The 27085-nt window shown below is 35.6% G+C and overlaps 1 protein-coding gene across 3 annotated transcripts; it reads right to left on the bottom strand.

Moving 5' to 3' along the window:
• Positions 1 to 26805, bottom strand: LOC107657486 (ligand-dependent corepressor-like). Of its 3 annotated transcripts, none has more exons than XM_016445588.1 (7): positions 26667 to 26805; positions 13154 to 13219; positions 7705 to 7784; positions 7013 to 7139; positions 5204 to 5530; positions 3497 to 3593; positions 1 to 1378 (listed from the first exon to the last, which is right to left on the bottom strand). In XM_016445588.1, exons 1-7 carry the CDS (start codon positions 26761 to 26763, stop codon positions 337 to 339), a joined length of 1836 nt encoding a protein of 611 aa, XP_016301074.1. In that variant the 5' UTR covers positions 26764 to 26805; the 3' UTR covers positions 1 to 336. The 3 variants fall into 3 exon arrangements, with proteins under 3 accessions (XP_016301074.1, XP_016301075.1, XP_016301076.1); XM_016445589.1 differs by having other exon boundaries at positions 5204 to 5527; XM_016445590.1 differs by lacking the exons at positions 7013 to 7139; positions 7705 to 7784 and having other exon boundaries at positions 5204 to 5527.
• Positions 26806 to 27085: the final 280 nt, after the last annotated feature.

Below are 27085 nucleotides of genomic sequence, written 5' to 3'. Positions count from 1 at the left end.
AAGGGGGCGAACAAAGGGTTAATCTGCTTGCTTTTTTTTTTTTTATAAAATGTCTCTCTGTCGATACTCTCTTATGGCTTTAGTACGCATTTGTTGCTTTATGTTGTAAAAAAACTTCAGCAAATGCTTGCAGTGTCAATGCGACCAGTGATAACTGCCAATTTGTTTCTTATCCCCAGTTATCAGGCTTAAATCCTCCCATGAATTCCTGCAGTTGTGCTCACCCAGATCACCCAGAAAATTGGCACAATTAAAGCCCCATCCTCAATTCATTTTAGTTTTTTGTGTCTGTCAGAATCTAAAACGTTTTCCGTTTTATGAGGTGTTCTGTGTAATCTACTCGGCTTTGTCTCCTGTCCCCTGCAAGACATCCACTTGCGTTGCAATGGGTGTGGTGGCGGGCGTTGATGTGGATTCGGTTTCGGCGGTGATCCCAGAGTCCTGCCCCTCTGCCCTCATCATCAGTTTAAGCTTTTTCTTTGGTGGGTTCTTCAGGGTGCCCAACCTCTCTTTCACCTTGTACTCCAAGGTACTGTGGGGAATACCGTAGATGTTCTGCGCCTTCGAAACGCTCATCTTCCCACCCATCACCACAGCAATGGCTTCTTCTAGAATCTCGCTGTTGTACTGCCGATAACGTCCCCTTTTCTTTCGGGGTTGCTTGGAGCCGGTCGGGTCTGCCTCTGGATCTGATGTCGGGTACTGAGGTCCCAAAGTTGGCTGTTCGAGGTCTGCACCCCAGTACTCACCCACGGCTCCCCCATCGAGAAGGCCTCCGAGAGCGGCTCTGCGACTCTGCTTTGGCAAGATGGCCCTCAGCTTCCTACTGAGCGCGTTCTCCGAGTGCACGTTGCCCAAAGCTATAGAGCTGTAACTGTAGAGATCCGAGGCGTTCCCATGGGAGTCCCAAGACAGATCCATGCCTCTGACTTGCGGGATCTTCAAGTCCACTGGAGGGGAATGTCCAGGTTCTTTCTTTACCGTGATGGAACCGGTGTCATGGGACTTTGTACCCTTGGTGAACATGCCTTGGTTCTCCTGGAAAAGAGGCATGTCGTTTAGGTCGCCGCTAACTTGTTTGAGCTTCAGGAGGCCGTCTAGATGGGATTTCCCCCATATCCCATCACGGGAAAGAAGGGACTGGGCTTGGCTGTTGAGGAGACCCGTGGACTCTAGGCTAGCCAAAGAAAGAGGTTGGCCAAGGAGGTGATGTTTCTGGCTCAGGAGTTCCTCTTTTATGAGGAGCGAGCGGGCCAAGGGTGGCTTGAGGGGCCCAGAACCAATACAGTTCTCCCTTATCCCATCATGCAAGCTTCTCGGTGGCAAGCCATCCTCATCATCAACATCTCGATAGTTGTGATCAGCTCTCTGGGAATGCCTAATTTATGGAAAGATAAAATGTTCAGATGTGAGAATGTGGTTTGCTATTGGAAGGAAGTCTTGTACTTCAGTCTTGTAAAGGAAAGGGACAATTACTTTGTCTGCTAGAAAGTGAATAGGGCACTTTCCATTAAAAAGGTACACTTTGGTGTCCCATTACTTTTTTGTAAAAATTAAAAAATACCATGTTTTTGTGTGTGTGAGAGAACTATTAGATCACTGGATTTAATAGATCTCAACTGTATCCAAAAATTAAAGTCAAATGTTATAATTTTCACACAAACTGATGAATTGATAAACAACTATAGTAAAAACTATTTACAATGATTCATTATTTTAAATAACCATAAGCTTTTTTTTCACAACAATTTGCAATCAACCCTCTTACCACGTGACTTCTCCTAATTACAGCATGGTGACATTTTAAAGGCCTTTCCACACTGAGCACGAAAAAGCAAAACGAATATCGGACACGATGACGCACTGGAATAAAACAACAGATTCCTATGGATGCTTCCACATAGACCGCGAACATTCACGCACCGAAAATGCGAATGTTTTTTTTCGAACCAGTCCAACGAATCTTTTCAGTTTCGCAAAGTGAAAACACGGGCCGTCCAATAAGATTTGAGCATTACATCACGTGGCCAGAGCAACTGCTGTTTAGCGGTGGCGCTAAAAGCTCAGAAGACTATATTGAGTACGAGCGTAAAAACACCGAAGTAGAGGACTCAGAGTCAGAGCTTGTTCACTCTCTAGATCTTCCGTATTAAAAAAATCGAGTGAAACATTTTTCTACACATGAAATATGAAAGCAAATAGACATATGATTATGACGATATATTTTCTGTATGTGTTTTGTATGCAGCTCATGGTATTTTTTATAACAATAAAGGATGTTTATGACAAATTTTAAGCAGCGTTATTAAACGTACAAAGAGTGCATGTCTGCCTATTACAGAATCGAAGTCAACTATAGAAGTTATTACATGCACTCGATGATGGTTTAAAGTGGGTTTTAAGCAAATACATTAATTACATACATTTTACATACAAGTGTAGCTTTATGCTAATTGTACCTCTATTTATATTTTAGGATGTATTCTTGTAAGCATTATAGATAGTTTGTGTTTCTGGTGTAGAACCAAACTTTATTTATCGTAATTTAATGCTCTATGTTGAGCAGTGGACGATGTTAAATCCATATACAAGATACATATCTGAGGAAAAATGCATTGCTGGTGACGCCACTTAGCGTGCGGGGTGTGAATTAGCAGAAGGCGATCAATCGTTTTGCGCTCGATGTGAAAGCACCGTTCCGTCGGCGATTCACCTCGCTTTTTTGCATCGCGCTCAGTGTGAAACGGCCTTAAGACATTGACTGAATTTATCAAGCCCAATCATTCAACCATTAACAAAGATATTGCAAGAAAAAATGTTCAATCACGTTTTCTTCAATTTATAGGAAATAATTGTTTCAACATTCCAGTTGATAAACTTTTTGAATGAGTAACAAAGGTTAGAAAATTTAGATTAAGTTAATCTCTCAATGAAGTAGTGGGGTTAGCTAGTTTGCGACCAAATATTCAGTGACAGATTAATTTATCAATTTCTAGCATTTTTTCATTTAATCCATTTTGTCTTTTAAATGACATATTTTTATAAAGTTTCACAGTACCATTTTGTATCTTTCAGAGAACAAAAAGTATGATTAGGCTGGAAACTGAAGGTCCCACAAGGGGTTGTCCATAAACTATCACCATTTTTCTCTGATGACACTTCATGTAGATTACTCTGGCTCGTCTGTCCCTTCAAGCATCAGCTAAATTATGAAATTTGATTCCTGGCCATGATTCAAATAAAGCTTATTACTGTAAAAACTGCATGTACACACCATTCTCTACCAGATTTATACAAATTTCACTACATGGAGGTACTTTTGAGTTTTTTTCCTTTCTTTTTTTATATATCCAACTAACAATAATTTAACCCTAAAAGAGTTAGTATCATTTTAAGGACACCTATTATCTTTGCATTATATAGTTCGGGTTAAAATCCTTACTAGTAAATCTAAAATTCTTCAAAATTGTTTAAAATATATCAAAATACTTCTTACCCCTTAACTGTGGGCATGACTGAGAAACCATGAGAGCTTTTCAGTGAGACACTACCATGACTGTGGTTCTTCTTAGTTGAGAGGTCAAGGACTCCATCTGTAAATAAAAACATCATATTCTAAGACCAAACTAAGGAAAATCAATCAACCAAACTTAATCACACCATCTAGTTTTCTTTTAACTGTATAGATCCAACTTTCTTTTTGATATTTTATACTGCTGAACACTTAGTTCTTTACATTCTCTTTCCGAGGTTCTGGTTTTTGTGCTTATATAATCAATATGACTAATAATTATGATGATTATTATAATTAAATAAAAATATTAAACAAAATAAAAAATATTTCATTATTAAAAATGAAAAAAATATAGTATTTAAAAAATATATATATGATAATTCGAAAATAATAATAATATACTGCACAGTGTCCTGTTAACATGCAGGTGGCCTATAACTATAAATCATTAGAAGGGTTTTATTATAAAATATTATATTATGATAAAATTATCTAATTTCTTAATTTTTGAAAGTTCATGTTTTTAATATGAAAAATTAGCCTCTTATACATCTCATTTATGCATTGAGGGGGAAAAAAACTATTGGAGAAAAACTATTGGACTAACTATTGGAGAACACTGGAGAAAAACATATGGTTTATTATTTTTTCTTAATTTTACCCAAAACAGGGTGGCATGAGCATTATGGAGCACTATAAACTTGCTATTTATGTTTCATAGCGTATTATAACTTATTTTTGGGCAAATCAAAGGTCAAATCTTTGATTATTTTCAGCATGTCAGTTCTTTTTAACTGTTTAAAACACTTATTCAACAATTAATTCGCTTCACTTTTGACACATTTCCGACACTTGAAAATGTACATGCTTTTTTTGTTTTTTTTAGAACAAAAAATATTTGTAGGTAAATTTATGTTTATTATTATTTATTGATATTTCTGTGAATATAGATAAAAAAATATTTTATATTTATAATGTTAATGTTAGTGGAAACCATTCCTTGATCATTTTTTAATTGAACCTAAAACCTAGGTAAAATGTTACAAATATATTCCAGTTTTTCAGTTGCCTATATGATAACTTGTTTTCAGAGTTCTGGCATGAAACTCTAGATGGCGCAGTCCGATAGGTCTAACTCAATCTGACCTAATGACACCATTATCACATGGCACAGCTGATTGGTTCTCTCCTGTATCGGTAGCCAATGAGTTCGCTGCTCAGCATTCAAATATATGACTAGTGCTTGCCGTAGCAGTTGCAGCTTGCTTCAGAAACCCTCCACCTTCCCCAGCTCCACCTGTATAGATCTGCTACGGTGTGATTCTTGTATGTTATATGGGGGTTATTCATATGTGTTATATGTGCAGCAGCAGTATTTCTTACATGCTCACAGCAGCATGTTGTGGATGTATTGGCAGTAGCAAGTCTCAGTACTTGCTCTGCAGCTGCAGCGTAGCAGATCTATTCCGCCAAGACCAAATACATTAACATTGTCATGTACATTACCATGCCAATACCTCTGAGAGTTGTCATGACAGACCTTGAATTAAGTTACTGGAAAATAATTTTGCTGCTGAAATGTGTTGAGGATGTTTATTTATTTATTTTTTTTAAAAGACTAATATGGGTTAAGAAAAGTTTTTTTGCAGCATACGGCAATCCACAGATTGAATTAAACACGGCTCTGACCTTGTTCGCTGGGTTCTGTCTCTGGTTTCTTGACGGTGAGGTCCAGTGGGGAGTCCTGGTCTGCCATGAGAAGCTTGCTGAGGACGGGATTCTGTGCGGAGGCAGCGGCGCCGGGACCGGGTGTGGAGGCGTCCGGCTCCAGCGAGGGCGCTTTCGGCAGGCTTTGGTCCTTGGTGCCGTTGGGCTGGGGCTGGGACTGGGGTTGGGGTACGTCCTGAGTTGAGCTGGTTTTTGAGGTATATTCGGCAGCGAACTGTCGGATCATTCGCTGCATGATCTCACGAGCCACTAGAGGAATGTGGGGGTCTGTAAATCTCGGGAGGTCTGCTGAGGGAAAATATATGAAGGAATAAATATATTACTTGTTTTTTGAAGATACAGGGAAATAGATTTTGGCTACAAAACATAAAAAGTCTTTCCTTCAGTGATATTTACTGCTCACACTTTACACCAGTGCTATTTTAGTATAACTGAGATATTATTATAGTTTGAATCATTTAAAAATGTTTTACATTTTAATTCATTTTTATTAGTTTGTAATTAATTTCCGTTTATAAAAAGGAGAGTTCCGGTGCTTGATTCTGATTGGTTGAGCCACGTTCAAAGCTGTTGTAAATTACTCTACAAACATACACCTTTGTTTACTTCTGTGTGCTGCTCGGCAACCACTTTGTTGGAACCACAACTGTTTCTGAGGAACTACATTGTTTGGTGGAAGAATACTGTTTTTATTAATATCATTACACTTTACTTGCTCTGTTTTATTTTGTGAAACCTTACTACGTATATGGAATAACCGTTTTATAAAAGCAATAATCCCCGTGAAGCCGTGGTTTACAGTGAATTTATAACAGCTAAGGGGGTTTTAGGCACTCCGCTTCGCGTCTAACAACGCCCCTTAGCTGTTATAAATTCACTGTAAACCACGGCTTCACGGGGCTTATTGCTTTATTTGCATCGTTATATAATAGTTTTCATTTTTTATGTATATTATTGTATTTTTATTTCCGTTTTCAAGTTACACTAAGTGAAAATAAGTTTTTTTGTTTCAGGTTGTTTATTTTATTTCAAGTAACAATTTTTCTTTTAACGGTTTTAGTATTCGTTAACTATAATAACCCTGCTTCACACACATTTGAACAAATCTCTTGTATTTTGCAGTATTGTTATTGAACAGGCAGGTGAACATGATACAATAAGTTAATATTTGCTAAAACGTACTAAACGTACCTCTTGTCAATTTTTCTCTTATATGAATTTTATATCTTATAACACGGCATCATTAAACTATTTCACAATACACTTGGTTAGTGCCATTGTTAAAATCAAAGCCACTGGATATGGCAGACAAGTCTTTGAAAACATTTCCTACAGGGCAGTAAAGTCCTGCAGACCTCCAAAAAGGAAAAGCTGTTTCCTAAGTTCGTTTAGAGTAAAAAAAAACATCAAATATACACGGCCAGGAAGAGAAACAGAAGACTAAGAATATTTGAACATCAAAACACTTGGACATCCATATACATATGCTGTGTGTATAATCTGTGTGTTAAAATTTAAATTTGATTTAAACTTGCAAGGGCATTTAGGAATTGTCAAAATGAATATTTGCCATAACTATTTGAATTTTATTTTAAAAATCTATTTAAAAAGGACGTCAATTTAAATCACCACTTTAATTGCCTTTGTTTATATCGAAAAAAGAAAGAAAAATACAAAAATGCAGATTCTTCTGCAAAAAAAAAAGTATCTTCACTCTATCAACTACGTTGGTTTCATCTTGTGTAAAGTATAATATAATGCACGTCTTACCCTTTCTATAGAAGACAACATTGAGGAAATCCTCTGCTTGCTTCTCAAGTTTGTTAATGTTGGACTGCTCTTGTTTGAAGCTGTCTGCTTCTGATAAAACTTGGTTGTTCAAACCAACCAAATTTTCCTGGAGAGAAAAAAATTAAATAAGAGACTATAATTAATTTAAAAATCAAAATCAGACCTATTTGAAAATTCATGTACATTTGATAATCATACTTCATTACGAAGTCCAATATTGTACCAATGTACTTGTCAGATTACTAGCCTGTAAGATGTCTGCAAATTTGTGAATACAAAAGCTGTTCAATGTCAGAGAAAGAATAAAGCTGATTTATCGTTTGAGGTTTGTTGTAGAGAAAATCCCCAGGGCAAATGACAGACAGTGTTGTAGTTCCTTCACAGTCCATCTGTCACATCTGAAGATGTGTTGTCAAGTCACCGCTTAACAAAAACTTAAGTTATAATAATAATTACCGACTGATAAACATTGAAAGCTATAATAAAATATATATAAAGCTGTAATGAACATCTCCTATTTTTTTCTTTCAACCCCAATGACCCAGCTACTACAAACATATTTAAAGTGCTGCGTGGTTGAAAACATTCAATGACTCAGAGTGATATGTGGAATTGCTAATGCATTGTTTGTGGAAATATATAGATAGGAAATTAAGAGTGAGATTAATTACCTTCACTTTTTCACGTCTTAAGCAGCAAAAGAGACAATTTTCATTAAACGACCAATCTGACACACCCTCCGGCTCACAATCTGCAAGAGAAAATAAAACATATCAGTGCTGTCCTTTTATAAACAAACACTAAATACCAGTGTTGGGGAAAGTTACTTTTAAAAAATAATGCTTTACAATATTGCGTTACTCCCTAAAAAAGTAACTAATTGTGTTACTTAGTTACTTTTTATGGAAAGTAATGCGTTACATTACTTTTGCGTTACTTTTTAAATATGAACAGGGCTTGATTGTTTTTAATATAAGAAGTTCTATTTATAGCAAATATAAAAGCCCTTTCACACCAAAAAGTGTAATGAATAAACCTCAGGCCGAAGGAAAAGTAAATTCACGTCTGTACAGTAGAACACAGGAGAAGAAACACTCTTCAGCAATAAAAAAACAAAGCACAATTGTTAGATTATGTAAAGTCATTTTTGCTTATTAGTACGGTTGAACTGGATCAGCAAAGGTCAGCAGCAAAGACATCAGTTAATAAAATGGAATTAGATACATCTGTGTTATTTAACATATTTAATTATTGCAGGTTTGCGTCATATTCTCAGTTTGCATTTCACTGTTTTAATTCATTTTGATGAATACTAAATCTGTTTTTTTTTGTGAGTGGGATGAATTAATGCACATTCACATTTAGTCTAGAACTACAGTAACATCATGTTCACACAGCGCACACCAATATGGGGACAGGAGACTTGTCAGTCAATAAATGGGAAAACAAAGTAACTGGTGTTACTTTTTTGAAAAAGTAACTCAGATATGTTCTTGTAAATTAAAAAAAGTAATGCGTTACTTTACTAGTTACTTGAAAAAAGTAATCTGATTACGTAACTCGCGTTACTTGTAATGAGTTACCCCCAACACTGCTAAATACACTTTGCAACATATTACATCAAATATGTTGGCCAGTTATTAATAATAATGCATTTAAAAATAATAATAATATTCTGTGTTTTTTCCTGCACTGACAATTTTCAGTAGCATTCCAAATAATATTTTGGGTCACATATTTTTTTATTTATTATAATATGACCAAACAATAAAAATATAAAGAAAGAAGCTTTCCTTTTTTCGAGAAAACTTCAGAAATACATCTTCCGCTGGTTGCTCCCATGCAAAGGTCAGAAGCGTGAAACTGTTTTGTTACATTTGATTTGAGTTTGAAAAACTGAATTATTGCTCCTAATGCAAACTGCAATACAAGTGAACTTGTGTAATTTCAGTGCATACTAGGGCTGCACGATTCTTGCTAAAGTGTGAATCACGATTTTTCTCCATGGGAATTGAGATCACGATTCTCTTACACAATTCTAATTTTTTCAACCAAAATTTATTGCACTCAAGTACAAAAAAAAAAAAAAAAAAAAACAGGGATTGAACAGCCAGGAGGCAAGTAAATAATGACTGAATTTATATGTTTGGCTGAACTAACCCTTTAAACCCCCCAAATAGAAATTGTATGAAATATATGTATGCATTTATATTATAGTAGTACCTTGAAGAAATAAACTTGAAGAAATAAGCAGCTTTATTGAGCGTCTGTGCCCAAGACACAAAAAGGGATTTACAAAAATCACATTTACATTTATGCATTTGGCAGACACTTTTATCCAAAGTGACTTACAGTGCTCTTATTACAGGGAGCCCAATCCCCCTGCAGCAACCTGGAGAAAAGAGCCTTGCTCTAGGACACACCAGTGGTGACGACTGCAGAGATCGAACCAGTAACCTTCTGCTTACCAGCTCAGTGCTTTAGCCCACTCCACCACAAAAGTAATGAAGCTATATCATGAGCATGAGATGTACAACGTTTTACTCTGTGTAAATGTTTTACAGGTAGTGGTGCTCATGGAGAGCAGCACACAGATGTTTGGAGCAGACACAGCAGCAGTCAGATTGTCCCACACATGTTCTCCTCATCCTCTCTGTGCACTAGTTACTTGAAAAAAGTAATCTGATTACGTAACTCGAGTTACTTGTAATGCGTTACCCCCAACACTGCTAAATACACTTTGCAACATATTACATCAAACATGTTGGCCAGTTATTAATAATAATGCATTTAAAAATAATAATAATATTCTGTGTTTTTTCCTGCACTGACAATTTTCAGTAGCATTCCAAATAATATTTTGGGTCACATATTTTTTTATTTATTATAATATGACCAAACAATAAAAATATAAAGAAAGAAGCTTTCCTTTTTTCGAGAAAACTTCAGAAATACATCTTCCGCTGGTTGCTCCCATGCAAAGGTCAGAAGCGTGAAACTGTTTTGTTACATTTGATTTGAGTTTGAAAAACTGAATTATTGCTCCTAATGCAAACTGCAATACAAGTGAACTTGTGTAATTTCAGTGCATACTAGGGCTGCACGATTCTTGCTAAAGTGTGAATCACGATTTTTCTCCATGGGAATTGAGATCACGATTCTCTTACACAATTCTAATTTTTTCAACCAAAATTTATTGCACTCAAGTACAAAAAAAAAAAAAAAAAACACACAGGACTAGAGCTGCACGATTCTGGATAAATTGAGAATCACGTTTTTTTTATCTTAAATAAAGATCACGATTCTTAAACAAAGTAACTAAACAAAATAATGTGTGGCAAAATATGATTGCTGCAGTCTATTTAAAAGTCTTTAATTAATTTGAATGAAGTATTAACCATTTTAATATTCACTACCAGTCAAAAGATTTTGAACAGTAAGATTTTTAATGTTTTTTAAAGAATTCTCTTATGTTCACCAAGCCTGCATTTATTTCATACAAAATACAGCAAAAGCAGTAATATAGTGAAATATTTTTACTATTTAAAATAACCGCTTTCTATTTGAATATATATTTTAAATTGTAATTTATTGCTGTGATCAAAGCTGTATTTTCAGCATGACTACTCCAGTCTTCAGTGTCACATGATCTTCAGAAATCATTCTAATATGCTGACATGCTGTTCAAGAAACATTTTATTTTTATCAATATTTAAAACACTTGAGTAAATGTTTTTCAGGATTCTTTGATGAATAGAAAGATCAGCATCCATCTGAAATAAAACACTTTGTAACATTATACACTCTACCATTCAAAAGCTTATGTTACAAAAAAATCTTGAACGATTCTCTTGAATAAATGATTCATTCAATTATACATTTTTTAAGTCACTCTTCGCCACCTAGTGGCGAAACAATGCCATCGACACAAACGTTATGTGGCAGTTACTTTCAAATGCGGATTTGCTCTATTTTGGTCGCGCTACCATAGACATCAATGTTTATATCTGAATTATAAACTTTCATCCCAGTATTTCTGTGATAATATGAATGACTGTACGACAGAAAAACTACTGTGTAGTTGAAAAGACTGTTTGTGAAGCTGTTTCTTAACCAAACATGGTAACTGCTATCTCCGTGTCAGCGGCAGTGCAAACGCACATTTGAATGATCCGGTAACACTTTGTCAAAGGTGTAATAGACACGGGAGAATCGTTGTCATTTAGAAATGAGATCGTGTGGTTGTCTGAATCGAGATCGCGATCTTTTAACGATTAATCGTGCAGCTCTGGTGCATACTTTCAACTTTCATTGTTCAGAATTTAGCAAGTCAGAGTTTTAATTCAGGGCTGAGAGATATGTTTTGTTATACCTCATATCTAATTCTATATTTCAATATTCTCAGTAATAATCTAAATATTCATGTATGTTTTACATTCTGATCAAACACCCATTGAAATTGCTTCAAAATTGCTTCAGAATTCTTAAGAACTACATGCAAAAACTGTAATATTTAACTAAATATATTTTTACTAGGACTGTCAACTGATTTAAAAATATTAATTAAAATAACCCACATATTAATATTTGCTGAGAAAAGCCCTTAAAGGAAGACCTAGTCAAATGTATTGGTGACACCGACAGGAGTCATGTGCATGATCTTCTTTAGCACGAGAAATTAAATGACAAAGGTTTTTTGGTGTAAGAAACCTTGACTACCATAAGTGGGCCTTGGGGGAAAATTAAAGTGATAAATCTTGACCCCATATATGACCCCTTTAAATGTTTTTCTTTGTTATGATCTTTGACAGACTATGTTTCCAATACTGTGTCTGATCATAGCCGCTAGCTAACAATCACATGACAAGGACATTTTGTTTATTTTTAGCAATTGCTGTCTGTTGACCGATTGACTGCGAAATAACCCGAGAGGAGACAATCTTCCGTTCTTGACTGCTCCATGTATGTGACAGGTAAAGATGTCTTATATGCATATATTTGTTATTTTCATTTTAGGTAACTGTTTTTGCAAAAATAAGTATTTCTCTAACAATAAACAATTACCAACAAAAGTCAAAACTTAGGAAAAACATGACCTTTTTCTCCAACACACAAATTGTTCACTGTGTGAAGTTTTAATTTGCCAATCAAGAGCTGCACAAAGAGCAAAGCCATGTTTATATTCAGGTTTAAATTTAGTTTGATGTATGTGATTTCGATAGTTTAACTCATGAATGGTTCTTCTGAGTGAACAGTTAATTGTATACACCTTCAGAAACAGACAATTTAAACATTTTCTGAATGAACTGCTAATGTGCAATTAGATTGATTATATTTTATGAATGAATTTACAAAATGACTAAAGGGCTTAGAATAGAGCCTTACGGTACTCCAGAACAAAAACAGAAAACGGGTGTTTTTCATCTGAGCAATTTAGTTTGAGTTGACCAAAAAAACTAAAAAAATAATTTTCATACTCTAATTAGTTTATTTAAAGGTGCAGTACAGAAGATTTGTCCATTTAGTGGCTTAGGTATAAAACTACAAACTAAAAGCTGGGCTCCGGCTCAGCTTTACAGTGCAGATGAGTGTGATGGTTTGAGCCGTATAAGTTACAAAACATTTCTGAAGCACAAAAAACAACTCAATAAATATAATGACGTGATAGATTTGAAAAGACCAATTTTTTAAAACTATATTTAAGCATAAGTTAAGATCTATAATTAATATTAGACTGTTGTACGGATATGCAACAGAACAATGTGTTTAAAAAGAAAAATAATAGCTGCAATAAAAGTCGGCAACTTTTTGTCTCTCTAAGGCTACTTTTATTGTACATACCTTAAACACAATAATTTTATTTTTTTTTTTAACTTTTTCATAGTTTCATGTTAATTGGAAATTATGAAAATTACTATAATTTAAAATATAGTTTTGGACAAGGTTAAAACCATAACATCTATACAAGAAATGAAAAAAAAAAGAAAAAAAAAAGAAGCTACAATTCAAAAATTATATTATTTAGAATATAATTAAAAGTTAACTGCCAAAAAATAATTCTAATCTAAACGTAACCATCAATATAATCTTCACCTCCATCGTATGCAGTGTAACACTGACCTTGAAAGAGGGTAAGATCTTTTACGAGTCCTGGTCCAAACAGCCCCTCCAAAATGCTTTCGAACCCTGTGAAGCAGACAAAGGTATATTCTTATTAGCTCTGTGCAAGGTCTATAAGTACAAATCACACGTCTACCCACGTCCACCCCCACACGTGCACAAACTGCTTTCAATTTTATGAACTAAATCAATTCTTTGCCGATTTAATGTTGCCACTCAATTTAATTAACTGCAAATACTGGCTCAAGTGCAGAGTTGAATGAATACACCCTGAAGAATCTGCTAAAATGGGAAACAAAAAAAAAGATAATTATTATTCTGTGTAAACGTTTTATAGTAGTGATTCTTAGAAAGGAAATCTTGGAAAGGAATCAATTGCAATTTAGTCATCTGAATGTCAAGATGTGAATTCCTGTAATTTTGGTGCTTTAAAAAGGGAACAAATTTAAAGACATAATCTTTTTGAGAGGTTTACCTTGCTATAGCTAATGCAAAACACATTGCAATCTCCTAATTAAATAAAAAAAACAAAAAAAGCAAAGAAATCCACATAGATTTATAATAGCAGTCATCATAATAAAAAATAATAAGCATGAACAAAATAAAATTTTTGTGCAATCTCCAGTCTAAACCACACACTTAAACTTGAATGGATCATAGTGGCATTTTCTTAGGTTGTTTAAGGCAAATCCTTACAGCTTGTTCGATAATGTCCTTAGTTATGCTGTCGCAATGATTAAGAAGAACATAATCAAGTTTTTGTCCTTCAGGAGATGGCTGTCTTTCTGACAGAAACACAAACCGCCAGGTTTAGTTAGTGCGATTTACTATTCATCAGCTGTTCCCGCTGCAGTTTGCTTATAAAGCATGCATTCCAAATTGTTGCTGGCTACAAAGGAGGCTTTGAAAACAAAAATGAGCACTTAAAAATGTTCCAACATTCCAGTTCATTAAATGCACAGCATTACTGCTAAAACTGCAGCAGTTTTGAAGCTCTAGTGGATAATTGCATCGGTACACAATGATTGAGTACTGTACATAGAATGCAAAGATATTTGTGATAAAGCACAACATTATGTTAGTTGTTTTTGTAATTACATTTCAGAAATACTAAATTTTGACAAAAAATTAAATCATACTCTTCCAAAAATCCATAAACCCTCATTAAATTGACTTGAATTTATAAGTGATACTGAGTTTTGTATTAAAAGCTTGTGTAATTGTGAAATTCAGTGCTTGTTCATATTATAATTATATTTTATATTCATTAATTTTTATTTTATAAAAATGTATAAAATGTTACCAAATTTCTGTTTGGTATTTTTATCTAACATATTTTTTTATTTTTATTGGACAAAATAATGAACAATGCAAGATTTTTCTTGAAGATAAAGAAAGATTGTAAATTTTATATTCATCTGCTAAAAGTTTTTTTTTTTTTTTAAACTTCAGGATTTCATCCTCAAAGCTAACACACAATGACTACAAACTTCCAAATTTGATTTCATGGGATGTTTAAGATGGTAAAAAGTGTTAGTAATTATAAATCAAAACTGATAAGCTAATTTTATTACAAAAAAAAAAGAACGTTTACAAATGGCACATAAAATAGAACCTAAAATATAAGCCTTTCCCAAATAGACCAAAGTTTGGGTTGCAGGGTATTAATTATTCCGTTTTATCATCTGCAACATGGTTTCATAAGTCCTGGTGTAATATTCAATATGAAAAGCACTAGTGCAAGAGGCCTGTTAGAGGAGAACTGTGTGGGATATCGCCACAAAAGAGCGTCTCAATCAACCCAACAAAACTAACATTCATTCACTACAAAACTCTAAATCACCAAGACCCAATAAAGAATGCAGTGCATACATACACACACAAAAATTGAACAATCATGGTAAGGAAAGGTCCCATGGAGGGGTGCGTGAACGTACAGAAACAAGCCAATCAATTCAACATTAGGGAGGGTCACGTCAGCAGCTTTTTGTTTGAACTTCCTGGTGACCATTAATAGTCTATATATAGTGTAGTGGATGTATGAATAATTTACTTTCACTGGGCAACAAGCACGCATGTATCTAACCAGTAGATAAGATCGATATATCGTACAGAGTCTGAGTACTGCAGATGGTTGAAGGACACTATTTCCAAGCAAGCTTCCCACACAAGCTAACTGTTCAATATAAAATTTAATTAAATCTAACCTAACAAACTGCATATGTTTAATCTATATTAAGGACAGATTCTTTAGAAGGTTCGGCTACTGTAAAAACATAATCATGCTGAAATTAGCCTAAACATAATTAACTTGGAGTGCTTTGCTTATGTTTCTATATCCATGAACTACATTATGTTTTTTAAACAGTAACCTCATGCTATGTTCTTGTCATGTTCATGTTCATATATGTGAAAAAAAAAAAAGGAAAGAAAATAAGAATGCCACAAACTGGATGTGATAATGTCTCTAAACAAAGGATGATATTTGGCATTATAATTATTTTTAGCTGTGGTGACGGCATGTCAATTTAGATTTTTTCACACATTGGACCGAGTACCGAACCCTGAGGCACACCACTTGACATTTGGCCCCTTTAAAATGAACTTGGATATTAACTGCTTCTGAATTATTATTACAATAGTTTGCTAATATTTTTGATTCATGAATGTTGCTGTAGTGTTATAGAGTTTTTTGATGTTGTTTTATTGTAAATCAAATTGGTTGCTAATTTAGGCTTCAAATATACACTTTCCTAAAGGCTTAAGCTGTTGTCAATGTCTTCCGGATTTCTTCTGTAACATTTTAAGGAACTAAGCACCACCCAAGAGATCAATATCATCTTACATAAAGACTAGAAAAAAAAGAGCTTTCTCTCTTCATGAGTACAATACTTTCATTAAATCATTAAAATCAGCATATTGGAGACGGTGCACGCTTTCTTCCCCGTGGTTTATCTTAACCCTAAATTAAGCCAACTCCCTACCCCCAATCCTTCATACATGGGAGGCACAAAGGGGGTTGGGGTTGTTCTTGAGGGGAAATCTGTGTCAGATACAACCATCTCTATCTGGTAGAGCCATTCCATGAGACAGATACTACTAAACTGCCTGGCCGAAGGGAACCAAGACAACTTAATTTTTAGAGTTTAAGAACAAATCAATGAACAAATTGACCAATGTAATGAATATAATTTACTGAAACACACCTGTTTCAATACACACACACACACACACACATAGTTACTGTAGCAACATTTCTGATGGTAAGAGTAGATCGCCCTCTATCCAGCCCCAAGCAGTTCAAAAGACAAAAAAAAAGACACTCCAAAAAATATGTTCCCAGCCCTACCCCCACCCTCATTCTTCAGTCCATTGTTGTGTTTAAAGAGTAGTTTCTCCACATTTCAACTGCATTTATCCAATTTCACTCCGAGCATATTCAAATTGGGGAGGGGCGGAATAAACTGGGTCATTTCTCTTTGTTTGGTTAAGGAGTTAACCCACAAAAAAAGCCGCAGTCCCTGAGAAAGCAATCCTAATCTGTGAAGAACCTGCCATTGTGACCCTGACGGCTATTCTTTAAATTTAGAAGAACATTTTTCTGATAATTCTCTGACAGGAAGCTGACGGCTAAAATTCAGTGTGGCGGCACGCAGGAGTCACGCTGTGCAGTTCAACGATCCTGTTGGGGCCAATGATTTATTCAGTGCGCCATGTGCCAAAAGCAGAACGTCTAATTAATTATCCAATTATTTAATTATCCAACTGAAGGCCGCTGAAATGATTAGGAATTCAATTGTTAAGCTCAGGCTTAAAATCTTTTATTATTCCTTTGACATAAAAACAAATGAAATAAGATTTCAATGCGCTTCAATATTAGCTCAGCAAGAAATGCAGCAAGAATAATACAGAGCTAATTTGAGAGGTCTCACTATGTTTAATATGCCTTTTCAATACATTTAACAAAATGCATATCTAAATAATGCAAAGTGAAATGCACGCTGAAAATGTCAAAGACGTCAACACTACATGAGTAGTACATACTTGAAGTACTATATAAGTAAACAAATAATAACACGCTTCCCAAAAAGCTCAAATAGCTTGAGGATTTGAGGTATTATTCATGTCCGTGATACAAAAACACTAAAATATGTATTTAGTGTTGGGATTTGTTCAAACAAGCTCAAGAAAATGTCGCTAGACAAAATCTGATGTGAGAGTAAGGAATTCAAATGATTACATGCTGTCTATAATGTAAATATAAATAAAAAAAAGTTGTAATAAATAATATTTAAAAATATATTATAACATTTATTCATAAATAATACTAGTAGTATTCATTATTATTGGTTTATATCTTATTTTTATATTTTTTCAGCAAGTATTGAATGAGCTATAACTGGTTTGGGGCTGTAACAAATGATAAAAGATTCATTATTCAATCAAATGTTTTTTAAATGTACACTTTAAATCAAATTTAAAAGTAATTAATTGGACATCTATTTTCACATTTTTACTAACATAATTTAAATTCACAGATCATTATCTTCAACTCTAGATGCAGTTACACTTTGTCTCAATGTATTCAAACGCTTATATGTTTTATTCAGTGTTTAAGACGCTCATATTGTTAGTGGAGTAGAGCAGATGTTGAGGTAACAGATATTGCCTTGAAGATTTGACTGCTTTTACTGCAGCCGGAAAGATTCACCCTTGAGAAAGTAGATAGTAGATGAATGCTTAAAGACGTATCGCTCTCTAGGAAGCATTTCTTCTCGTCTCAGTCACCTGCAAGGGACGGCGTACACACATACTGTACAAACGAATGCTGAATGAACAGAGTGGATGTCGCCTGTGACTACTGTTGGTGACAATGTGATATCTATAGACTGAAGTTCTCTATTCGGTGAACTTCTACTGAAAGTGCTTTATAGGTTTCCTACGCTTCAATTCACACGTTCTGCCAGATTCAATTTACTTCAGTTCCAAATAAACTGTAAACACCGACACAAAAGCGTAGCCCACAGCAGAACGTGTCAAATGCTTTGAACGTTTCTAAAAAAAGGAAAACAAAACAAATAAATAAACACATGGTAGCAGAAATAGACAATTTGACAACGAATTCAAAACACTTTTTTAATGTTTGGCCTTCTTACAACGTGAAAGAATTGTGGAGAGAAAATAAAGCCTTTTGTAAGCACAAATAGCGTAACTTTTTGGCTTTTATACCATGTGAGAATGAAAAACGCTGAGAAGTGAAGGGAAGAGATTTTTTGCATGCAAAATGTTGCAAGCCGTATTCGAACCTCCAGTGTCCGCATGAGCATCATAGCTTTGCTACATCTCCAAGTAAAAGCCTTTTGCATTTGCATAAATTCAGTTGCATTTTCTTCATTCAAGGCCTCTAACTACCAAAAAAAAAGTGTTTTCCTTTATGGCAGAAGTGTAAATAAAAGAGTGGCACATCACCTGTGTGTGATTAATGATATAAATAAGCATACGCTATTGCCATTTTGACTCTCTTTACGATTTAATGCCCTCTATCCACGTATTTCATACATAGACATCAAACTAATTAATTTGAAGGACTGCAGAAAAAGCTAATTATGAGGTCGCAAGGTGCACATATTTTATTATTAAAGAGAGAACAGAAACGGGAAGTTTGTAGCGGCAGACCGGCTTTTCTCAGACGTGCGCTTCCTAACCTCGGGGTGTAAAAAGAAGGTTTGCACGTTGCTTAATGACACTGGGCGAGATCGCTATACTTCTCTTAATTAGCCTTTCCTCCATCCCTTTGTCTCCTGCCGCCTGTCAGTCATTTCATGGACTATATATATAACGTGTTTGGTGTGCAATTGAAAAGTTGCTTTAAAAAAACTCAGCTCGTAAGCGACCCCCATCATCCATTTCTTAAGGGTCTTTCTTTGGAGATGAATGACTAATTATGCTCCTCAAATGATGTGGCGTAGCATCTGATGAAGTTAGGAAAGTATTTATAACATGGTGGTCATAACCATCTACTGTAGATGCATTAGATCAAGCGTGCAAGGTTAAAGGGGAGAATTACTGCTAAAATGGTTTTATACTTTTTTTTATCCACAGTGTATCATGATTAGAAAATGACTGATGAGGTTTTTTAATGTAGATATTCAGAGATCTGGATGGCAGATGGCCAATGTAATACTGATTTTATGCATATAAAACAGTTAAAATATTGCAAATTAGATGCACACACATCTAATGCAATTTAGTGTGTTCGACTAATTGATTTAAACTTTTCTTAACTACAAATATAATATATATTTGATATTTTAATTGGTGCTTTAATTAGCTTGCTGAGTTTTCTGTTTTTGAAGACAACAAGAAGAACACATTTGATCACGGTCAAGTGAACCTGAAACTGGACTAATTCTTTTGAGCTTCCAATTAATTAGTCGGTTAAAGACCAACTATCTAGTTGGTTTTGAAATTGTGCACATCCCAACTCAAAAATAGCCAAATATCCAAACTATCCATTGGAAATTACCAACTGGCAGAGTTAACTGGATCTCAATAACAATCAATAACACAGAAGTTAATAATAATAATAATAATAATAGACAATGCTTAAGTCCAAATGATCCAAAAATATTATGCCCAAAGCTGTACTCAATCTTGGCTCAATTAAATAAATAAAAACTTAAACATTGCATTTATTTGCATATATTTGATAGTGTTAACAAAAGTGACAAAAATAAGATGTTGAGATTTCGCTGTTAAACAGCTCTCTGTTTTTGAAGACAACAACTAGAATGAACTAGATCGCGGTCAAGTGAACCATAAACTGGACTAATTATTCAGGCCCTTCTATCGATTAGTCAACTAGTCACTCAGGAACCCCCACTAACTAGTCCCCACTAACATCCCAACTCAAAATTAGCTATCCATTGGAATCGACCAACTAGTACACTTATCAGGCAAGAATCTCAAAATGGTCAAACAGGGCTGGGCAATATGTCCAAAAATAATTATCACAATTAAAAATGTCATATCTGTCGATATCGATAATTATCATGATAAATTTCAAATCTTTATTTCTCTCAAATTTAAAGGCATATTTCTGCTCCTAAGTAAAAGTTATAGAAACCGGACCATTAATTGTGGTTTTAAATACTCTTTATGGTCAGAACGTGACAAACACTTGACATTCACGTTTTTGAATTCTTTACACTTTTCCAGTTATTTTTCTTTAACAAAATAAATGACTTATTATAAAACGGATAGTTCCGGTCCTTGATTCTGATTGGCTGAGCCGCGTTCGAAGCTGTTGTAAATTACTCTACAAACATACACCTTTGTTTACTTCTGTGTGTTGCTTGGCAACCACTTTGTTGTTAACCACAACTGTTTCTGAGGAACTACATTGTTTGGTGGAAGAATACTGTTTTTATTAATATCATTACACTTTATTTGCTCTGTTTTATTCTGTGAAACCTTACTACGTATATGGAATAACCGTTTTATAAAAGCAATAATCCCCGTGAAGCCGTGGATTTCAGTGAATTTATAACAGCTAACAACGCCCCTTAGCTGTTATAAATTCACTGTAAACCACGGCTTCACTTTTCAAATCAAAAATATTAACATCACTGAATCTTTACAAAACAAAGTTTTATTTACAGGGTAAATACAGGGTTTATTTGCAGGGTAACATCTAGATAAAATATAGGGTTGCAAAGCGGTGGCAAACTTCTGGTAAATTTCCGGAAACTTTCCAAAAATCCCTGGAATATTCCAAAAAATTATTCATTCATTATTCTGGAATGTTTCCGAAATTTCTGGAATGTTTACGAAATTTACTGGAAATTTGCCACCTTTTTGCAACCCTAATAAAATATTACTGAAACTGCATTCAAAATTAATAATTTAGTCAAATGTAAAATCAATCAAATAATTTCAAAAAGAAAGCCTATTATGAAAAGCATGCTACCCTTGAACCTATCACTGTATACCACATTGTATATGCTTTTCTGCACATTCTAAGTGTTTCATGCGTTTCAATATTAAAGCTGCTTTGCTAAAAGTGATGCTAAAACTTACAAATGTTTTTGTTTTTGGTATTTAGGAATTGTAGCAGCATAAACACTAAAACTTAATAACTAGGCCAAAGCTTTTAATTCATTTGCCACCAATACTCAAAACATCTGCTGCATTAGGCAGCAAAAATAATAAAAATTCCTTCAAACCCCCACCTCAGGCGGCTTTTTAGGGCATTCAACTTTGAGCGCATAATCTAACCCCATTCTGAACACGACTTTAATGGAAAACAATGTCACATGAGAGGCAGACAAAAAATGGCAAGGCAAATGGCAGATTTTGACACATTTGGATCGGCAGGGATTGGTTTAGGCAAACATGAACTACAGCACAGAAAGAGTAAAATTTGAGCTTATCTTGTCTTTACGGTTACTGTATATCAAAAAGAAACACTCCCAAAGTTCTTGCGCAACAGCCTGTTAAAGAACGTTTCACTTCATCGAATCAAAGGTCTCGCTTACCCGGAATCTTTTGGGAATTTAGGGAGGAAACATAACCTGAGAGAACAAAATGTGCCCAAAATTCAATGTTCTTGACAATAAAGCCTTATTTCACAATTATTATTCATTTGCATTTACAAATTTAGTTGTGAACAACATGCAAATAGTCTACACAACCAAACATCCACTATTCGAACTGGTCCAAAAAGTCGGAATTGGGATATAGTATGGATATAGTACGATTTAATCTAGCTGTCCTTTGACGGAATGAGAATCCCTGGGGTTTAAAAATAAGAAATTAATGGAGGCAGACTTCCCAGATGTCAAAATACTTAGGCACAGAAGCCCGACGTATTTAAGATCTGAAAAAGCCAGCGGAAAACCAAAAGTATTATCTCTGTGGGAGTATAATGCTACTACTTTTAAAGTAGTTTGCATGGTTTAGCATAACCCTGACAGCTTAAACATGAAAGTGGTGGAAACCCAAGATAAATGCTCAAATCAAGAGGAATCAATGTTTTAGTTCCCTAAACAAAAATATAACTTTTTTTTCCAAATCTGCAAACAAAACATGACCTTAACAAATTATTATTATTATTATTATTATACGAATTCTACTAATAAGAACAAGATACTGAGATATACTGAGAACAATATATATGAGCTACTGGATTCATGAATATTAATCAGGTTGTGTGCGTTCGCTCGAACTGATTCGCTGAAATCAAAACAGGGACGATAATAGGTGAGCACCAGCCAATGAGATTGCCGTTTGCGCATTAGTTCCGCCTACTACAGGAAAACCCGGCAGTTCTTAAAAGCTGAAAAATTCCAAAGAAACTCCTTATTTTTACAGGAAAATACAACAAAGAATATCATTTACATGTAGCGCGTCAATTCTGCATGTTATGTAAGACACTCTCTCTCTCTCACTTTGTGCGTGTGAGAGAAAGCGACGGCGAGTTGTGTGCCTTCACAGTAGAGTTTACGTTACGCCAAATACACAAACACAGGTGCACTGCGCATCCATTCAAATTAACTGAAAAATATCAGATCGCTTGACGGAGAGTGAAACTCTGAAGCGCTCGGTCAGAGAGTGTTCGGCGAGTGAAAATATATCTATGCTAAACTTATACTCAGCCTCCAACTCACACACTGGCGAGTAAAATCTGAGAATTTATTAGCCATTGGCTAATATTAGACATCATTTAGTCGCCCAGAGTAAGATTTAGTCGCATATGCGAGCGATTTACTCGCAATGTAGAGGGTTGCTTAATTTGGCGGCCATCTAATAAATTTTTAATTTAGTTCATTTAAAGTGCAATGCATCCTAACAGCTGTTGTGTGTTTCAGCGAATCGTTCAATATTTTACATAAAATGTTAAGTAAAATGCATGATACGGTAGAAAACTCTGGGTTTTAACATTTATTTCATATTCTATGCAGTATATTTTCCCCCGTACTGTAAACACATGCAGCTTCTCAACAAGAAAAAGATCCATACATAATTCAGATGACAGTTTTTTTTATCAATCTAAAATGCTGTTTATTTTCAGTGGTGGTCAAAAAGAATGCAACTCGAATCAATGCACCTTCTCGCAGCCTACATGCCAATTAAATCGGCTGGAAACTGTCGTCAAATAGCTCCAGACGCTTCTTTAACAACTTCTTCACTTGGGGGTGGATGTTCAAGAGCTGCTAGAAGCGGTTTATGGCCAAGATAGAAAAAATAAAGGTAAATTCACTCTCGATGTGCACCAAAAAGGTTCTCAAACCACCAAAACCAAAATGCATGATTATGAACCATGCATCGTATTTTTGAGAAGAACTACAAGAACTTCTAAAAGCGCTACGATATCATCTAGATAAGAAGGTAGCCAAACTGGAGACTCTGGCGAGTGATAAATGCCAAAGGAATATCCAAAATAGCCCTATATTTGAGCGAGATGTTGCAAGAATCATAATTGGTCATAAGATTGTTGCTGATCTTTGATGAAACGAGAGGAAAGGCAAATGCATAGGGGAGCTTTCCAAGAGAGCGAGGGGGAGGTAGATGATGACTAGAGATAAAAATAAAAAGTGAAATTTTTCCTGATGGTAATGGTTCTCACAGCAAGCAGCTTTGACCTTCAGTTTTGTCTGAATTTGTGACGCTCTCGTGCATGACACCAAATGTGTGGTGATGACAAATTCACACAGAAAGAGTAGGAAAAGCCAGGAAAGCCAAGATTTGGTTGGGCTTTGTCGCGTCCATGTATGTATTAGCTGTTTGCAGGCAGATAAAAATAAACAGCAGACGAATAAATTTGTCTGATTAAAACAGCGACACAATGATTTATTTAACCTAAGCTCCACACACACATGATCAAACTATATTTTATGTATTTAGACGCGCCAAGGCTAGATATTAAAGACCACTTCAAGAGTTAAACTCAAATTACAGATCACCTAATACATCAAATCCTATTCACGGGTCTCATTCAACAGTCTTTCGCCAAACCTTGAGCCACCGATAAATGGAAATAATTTAATTGAATATATACTCTTACTTCTAGTGAGTGAAAATAAATGGCCAAGCTGTTCACGAGAGAGAAACGCATACCATAAAATTAATATGAATAAAATCAGTTGATGAATGTTGGTACTGTCTGTCAATTATTAATTTTACATTTATGTATTGCTAATATTAACATTACATGCTGCTCTCGTATCCGTGCAAGGCTATCTACGAGTTATCCACAGATCAACAAGCAAGCAAAGCTAGCTGTAGCAAACATAATAGTCCATGTAACATTACAGAGGCAGACTACAAACAGAAACAGACAACAAAAAAGGAAATGATGACAAAATATGATACCATTGACAGCTCAAATTCAGCATCAAACTGACCGGTTTGCAGACGGGAAAAACATCTTCTTTGCAACTTCTAGCAATGCTGGCTTTCAAGGAGAGTTTGCTAACAACAGTTTAGAATTTGGAACTTTGACCCTTGAAAGTTTGAGGAAATGATTTATGATGCTCCCTAAAGCGTTATCAGCGGAGCCAGAATGTAAACTCTTGTCATGAAGGTGTGAATCAACTTTTACATACTTCTAGATTTCAGACGTACGGAGGGAGATTAATGACTTTGGTTGTTTTTTTACGTCCCAAAACATGCTAAGCTCTCATTATGGATTCACTGGTGACTTTCAGTAGACTAAGCCCAAATGATTTAGTCTACATTTCCTCGAAGCATGCCTAGAATTAATCTCTTGTGATGGACAGAATATCGGCATGGCGTAAGATACAAGCAACAAATCGTTAAGCCTTCAACGCAGCAGTTAGCCTACATTTAAAGCAGAGTTCCCACACATTTAACCATTCCTCCGTGGCACTTCCAGTCATTTGTGATTAGGATAAAGATGTTAAAATAATTTGTACTCTCAAATAAATATTTTTATTCAATTAACTACATCAGGTAATAATCAAGTCCTCTACTAAAAACTCACAGTCTTTAAATTTCACTAATATTATCACCGTGGGAATCTTGTTAAAGGCTCACCGTCAAATATCTTTCCTATTTAAGCACAAAATAGCAATGAATCCACACATCTTTACATCAGTGCCTTCATACTTCCTGAAACGGGCCCTTTTGGTACAAATTAGGCGCTTTTCCTCATAGTACGAGGAAAGCTACGCCGTTTTCACTGACATATACGCCATATCTGATAACAAAATACATCCTAGTCTTTTTAAATATATCAGTTTATCATATCTGATACGATGTAGGACATGTTAAACAAACGGGAGAAAGGCTTTACCGTCTATAGGGTCCCACATATGTTCATATTCAATATCTGACATTAATGCAGCACTCAGTATCGTGATATTATCTACACTGTTGTGGTTGATAGAAAGAGTGACGAGCATTTACTGAAAAGCTGCAGTTAACAGATGCCAAAAGGGTTTTCTGTCGGACATTAAAAGGGAGATTAACACAAATCTAGGGTTGAAAACTAGGAAACCTCGACTCAATAATCTCCCAATAACATCAGATACGGCGATTTAAAGGGATTAAACAAAGCTAATGAAACACTTACAGGGGGAGGGGCGGGAAACCAACCGTTTCTGTCATATTTCTTGGAAATGAGAACCAAAAAATGAGTACATAACAAATAGAAACGGGACTCTAGGCTTCCCCAAAACCAAAATATTGTTGATATCTGCACACATTTTGGCTTACACTGGCACGTCTCGTTCAGGAACTGCCTTGCTGCTTCAAAGCAAGCAATTGAGGAAAGAAGAAAGAAACAATCAAAACAGACTCAAATATCAGCGCATATGTTCTGCAGAAGCCTGATTAAGATCAAGACGTTATGTCGACACGTTCAGTGTAAGACGAATCTGGCCTCGACGCGGCGGCGATAACAGCTCAGCAGTATGCGCCGTGTCGTTTTCTTTGTCATCCCCACCTTCCCCTAAAATACAAAATTATTAAATCTGACATTTCCCCATTGCAGCAATGCGCGCGCGGTGTGCGGGGGCGCGCACAGCCCTCCCCTCAAATAATACAGTAGCCTACAATAAAGCAGGGAGCGCGCACACGGGCAAAACGGACGCCGCTGATTGGTCAGCGCACAGTTCCCTCTGTACACGTAACACGCCCTGCTTACAATAAATAAACATCGCCTACATTTCCTCCAAAAAAAATACAAATAATAATAATAACTTAAAGAATGGCGCTGGGCCAAAACAACAGCTGTTATGCAGTCAAATAAAAACGCAAATGTACATTATTTCTCAACGGCCGCGCAACTAAACTCATAACTGCAATTTTTTTTTTTTGATGAGGTCCAGCGGCTATATGAAAAATATCGTTGCGAGACAAAAAAAGAAAAATCGGCTTCGCTCGCCACTCAAGGCAGTAGGTTTCCGCCGGTCCCCACACCTAATAAACGCATTGAATCAACACGCGAAGCTCTGCCGGACAACCCCGCGCGAGAGCTGAAGCAGCTTACCTACACAGTGAATGAGTTTATGCCGCCACGAGTCCAGCTCCTGCCGAAAGCCGCGCCTCTCGATCGTGCATTGCTGCCTTCTGCACAGACTCGCCATTTTCTAGCGGCCCCTCCCGCAGGCGCGCGCCTCACACCGGGAGCTCCCGGGGCCCGCGTCATCGGCCCCCTCTCCTCTCTCCGCGGGTCTTCAGTGCTGCAGTCCCTCCCATATCCAAATCATGCTCAGCCTATAACTGAAGCCTTGCGTATTTCGCTCCAAAGAATTTAAGAGCCTAGCTGTCTTAAATAATTTTGGATTTGATTAAATTAAACTAGTAATAATAGTGTTTATGATAATTGTCGTGTACTGTATTATGATGATAATATATAGGACTATAAAAATGCATTCGAAATATTTTAATAATACACTCATTTTGATC

This window comes from Sinocyclocheilus anshuiensis, unplaced genomic scaffold (assembly GCF_001515605.1).
Source record: "Sinocyclocheilus anshuiensis isolate Anshui unplaced genomic scaffold, SAMN03320099.WGS_v1.1 scaffold259, whole genome shotgun sequence".
NCBI lineage: Eukaryota > Metazoa > Chordata > Actinopteri > Cypriniformes > Cyprinidae > Sinocyclocheilus > Sinocyclocheilus anshuiensis.
Note: the sequence above shows the minus strand (reverse complement) of the source record. Positions and strands in the feature narration are given on the sequence as shown.

Bases quoted from the DNA above. Each gene is read 5' to 3' on its own strand.
- LOC107657486 (XM_016445588.1), bottom strand. From the start codon at position 26,763: ATGGCGAGTCTGTGCAGAAGGCAGCAATGCACGATCGAGAGGCGCGGC. The intron at 7,140-7,704 runs GTAATTAATCTC...TTTTCTCTCCAG, and splicing joins TAAGACGTGAAAAAGTGAAG to GAAAATTTGGTTGGTTTGAA. The intron at 1,379-3,496 runs GTAAGAAGTATT...TCCATAAATTAG, and splicing joins GTCATGCCCACAGTTAAGGG to GCATTCCCAGAGAGCTGATC.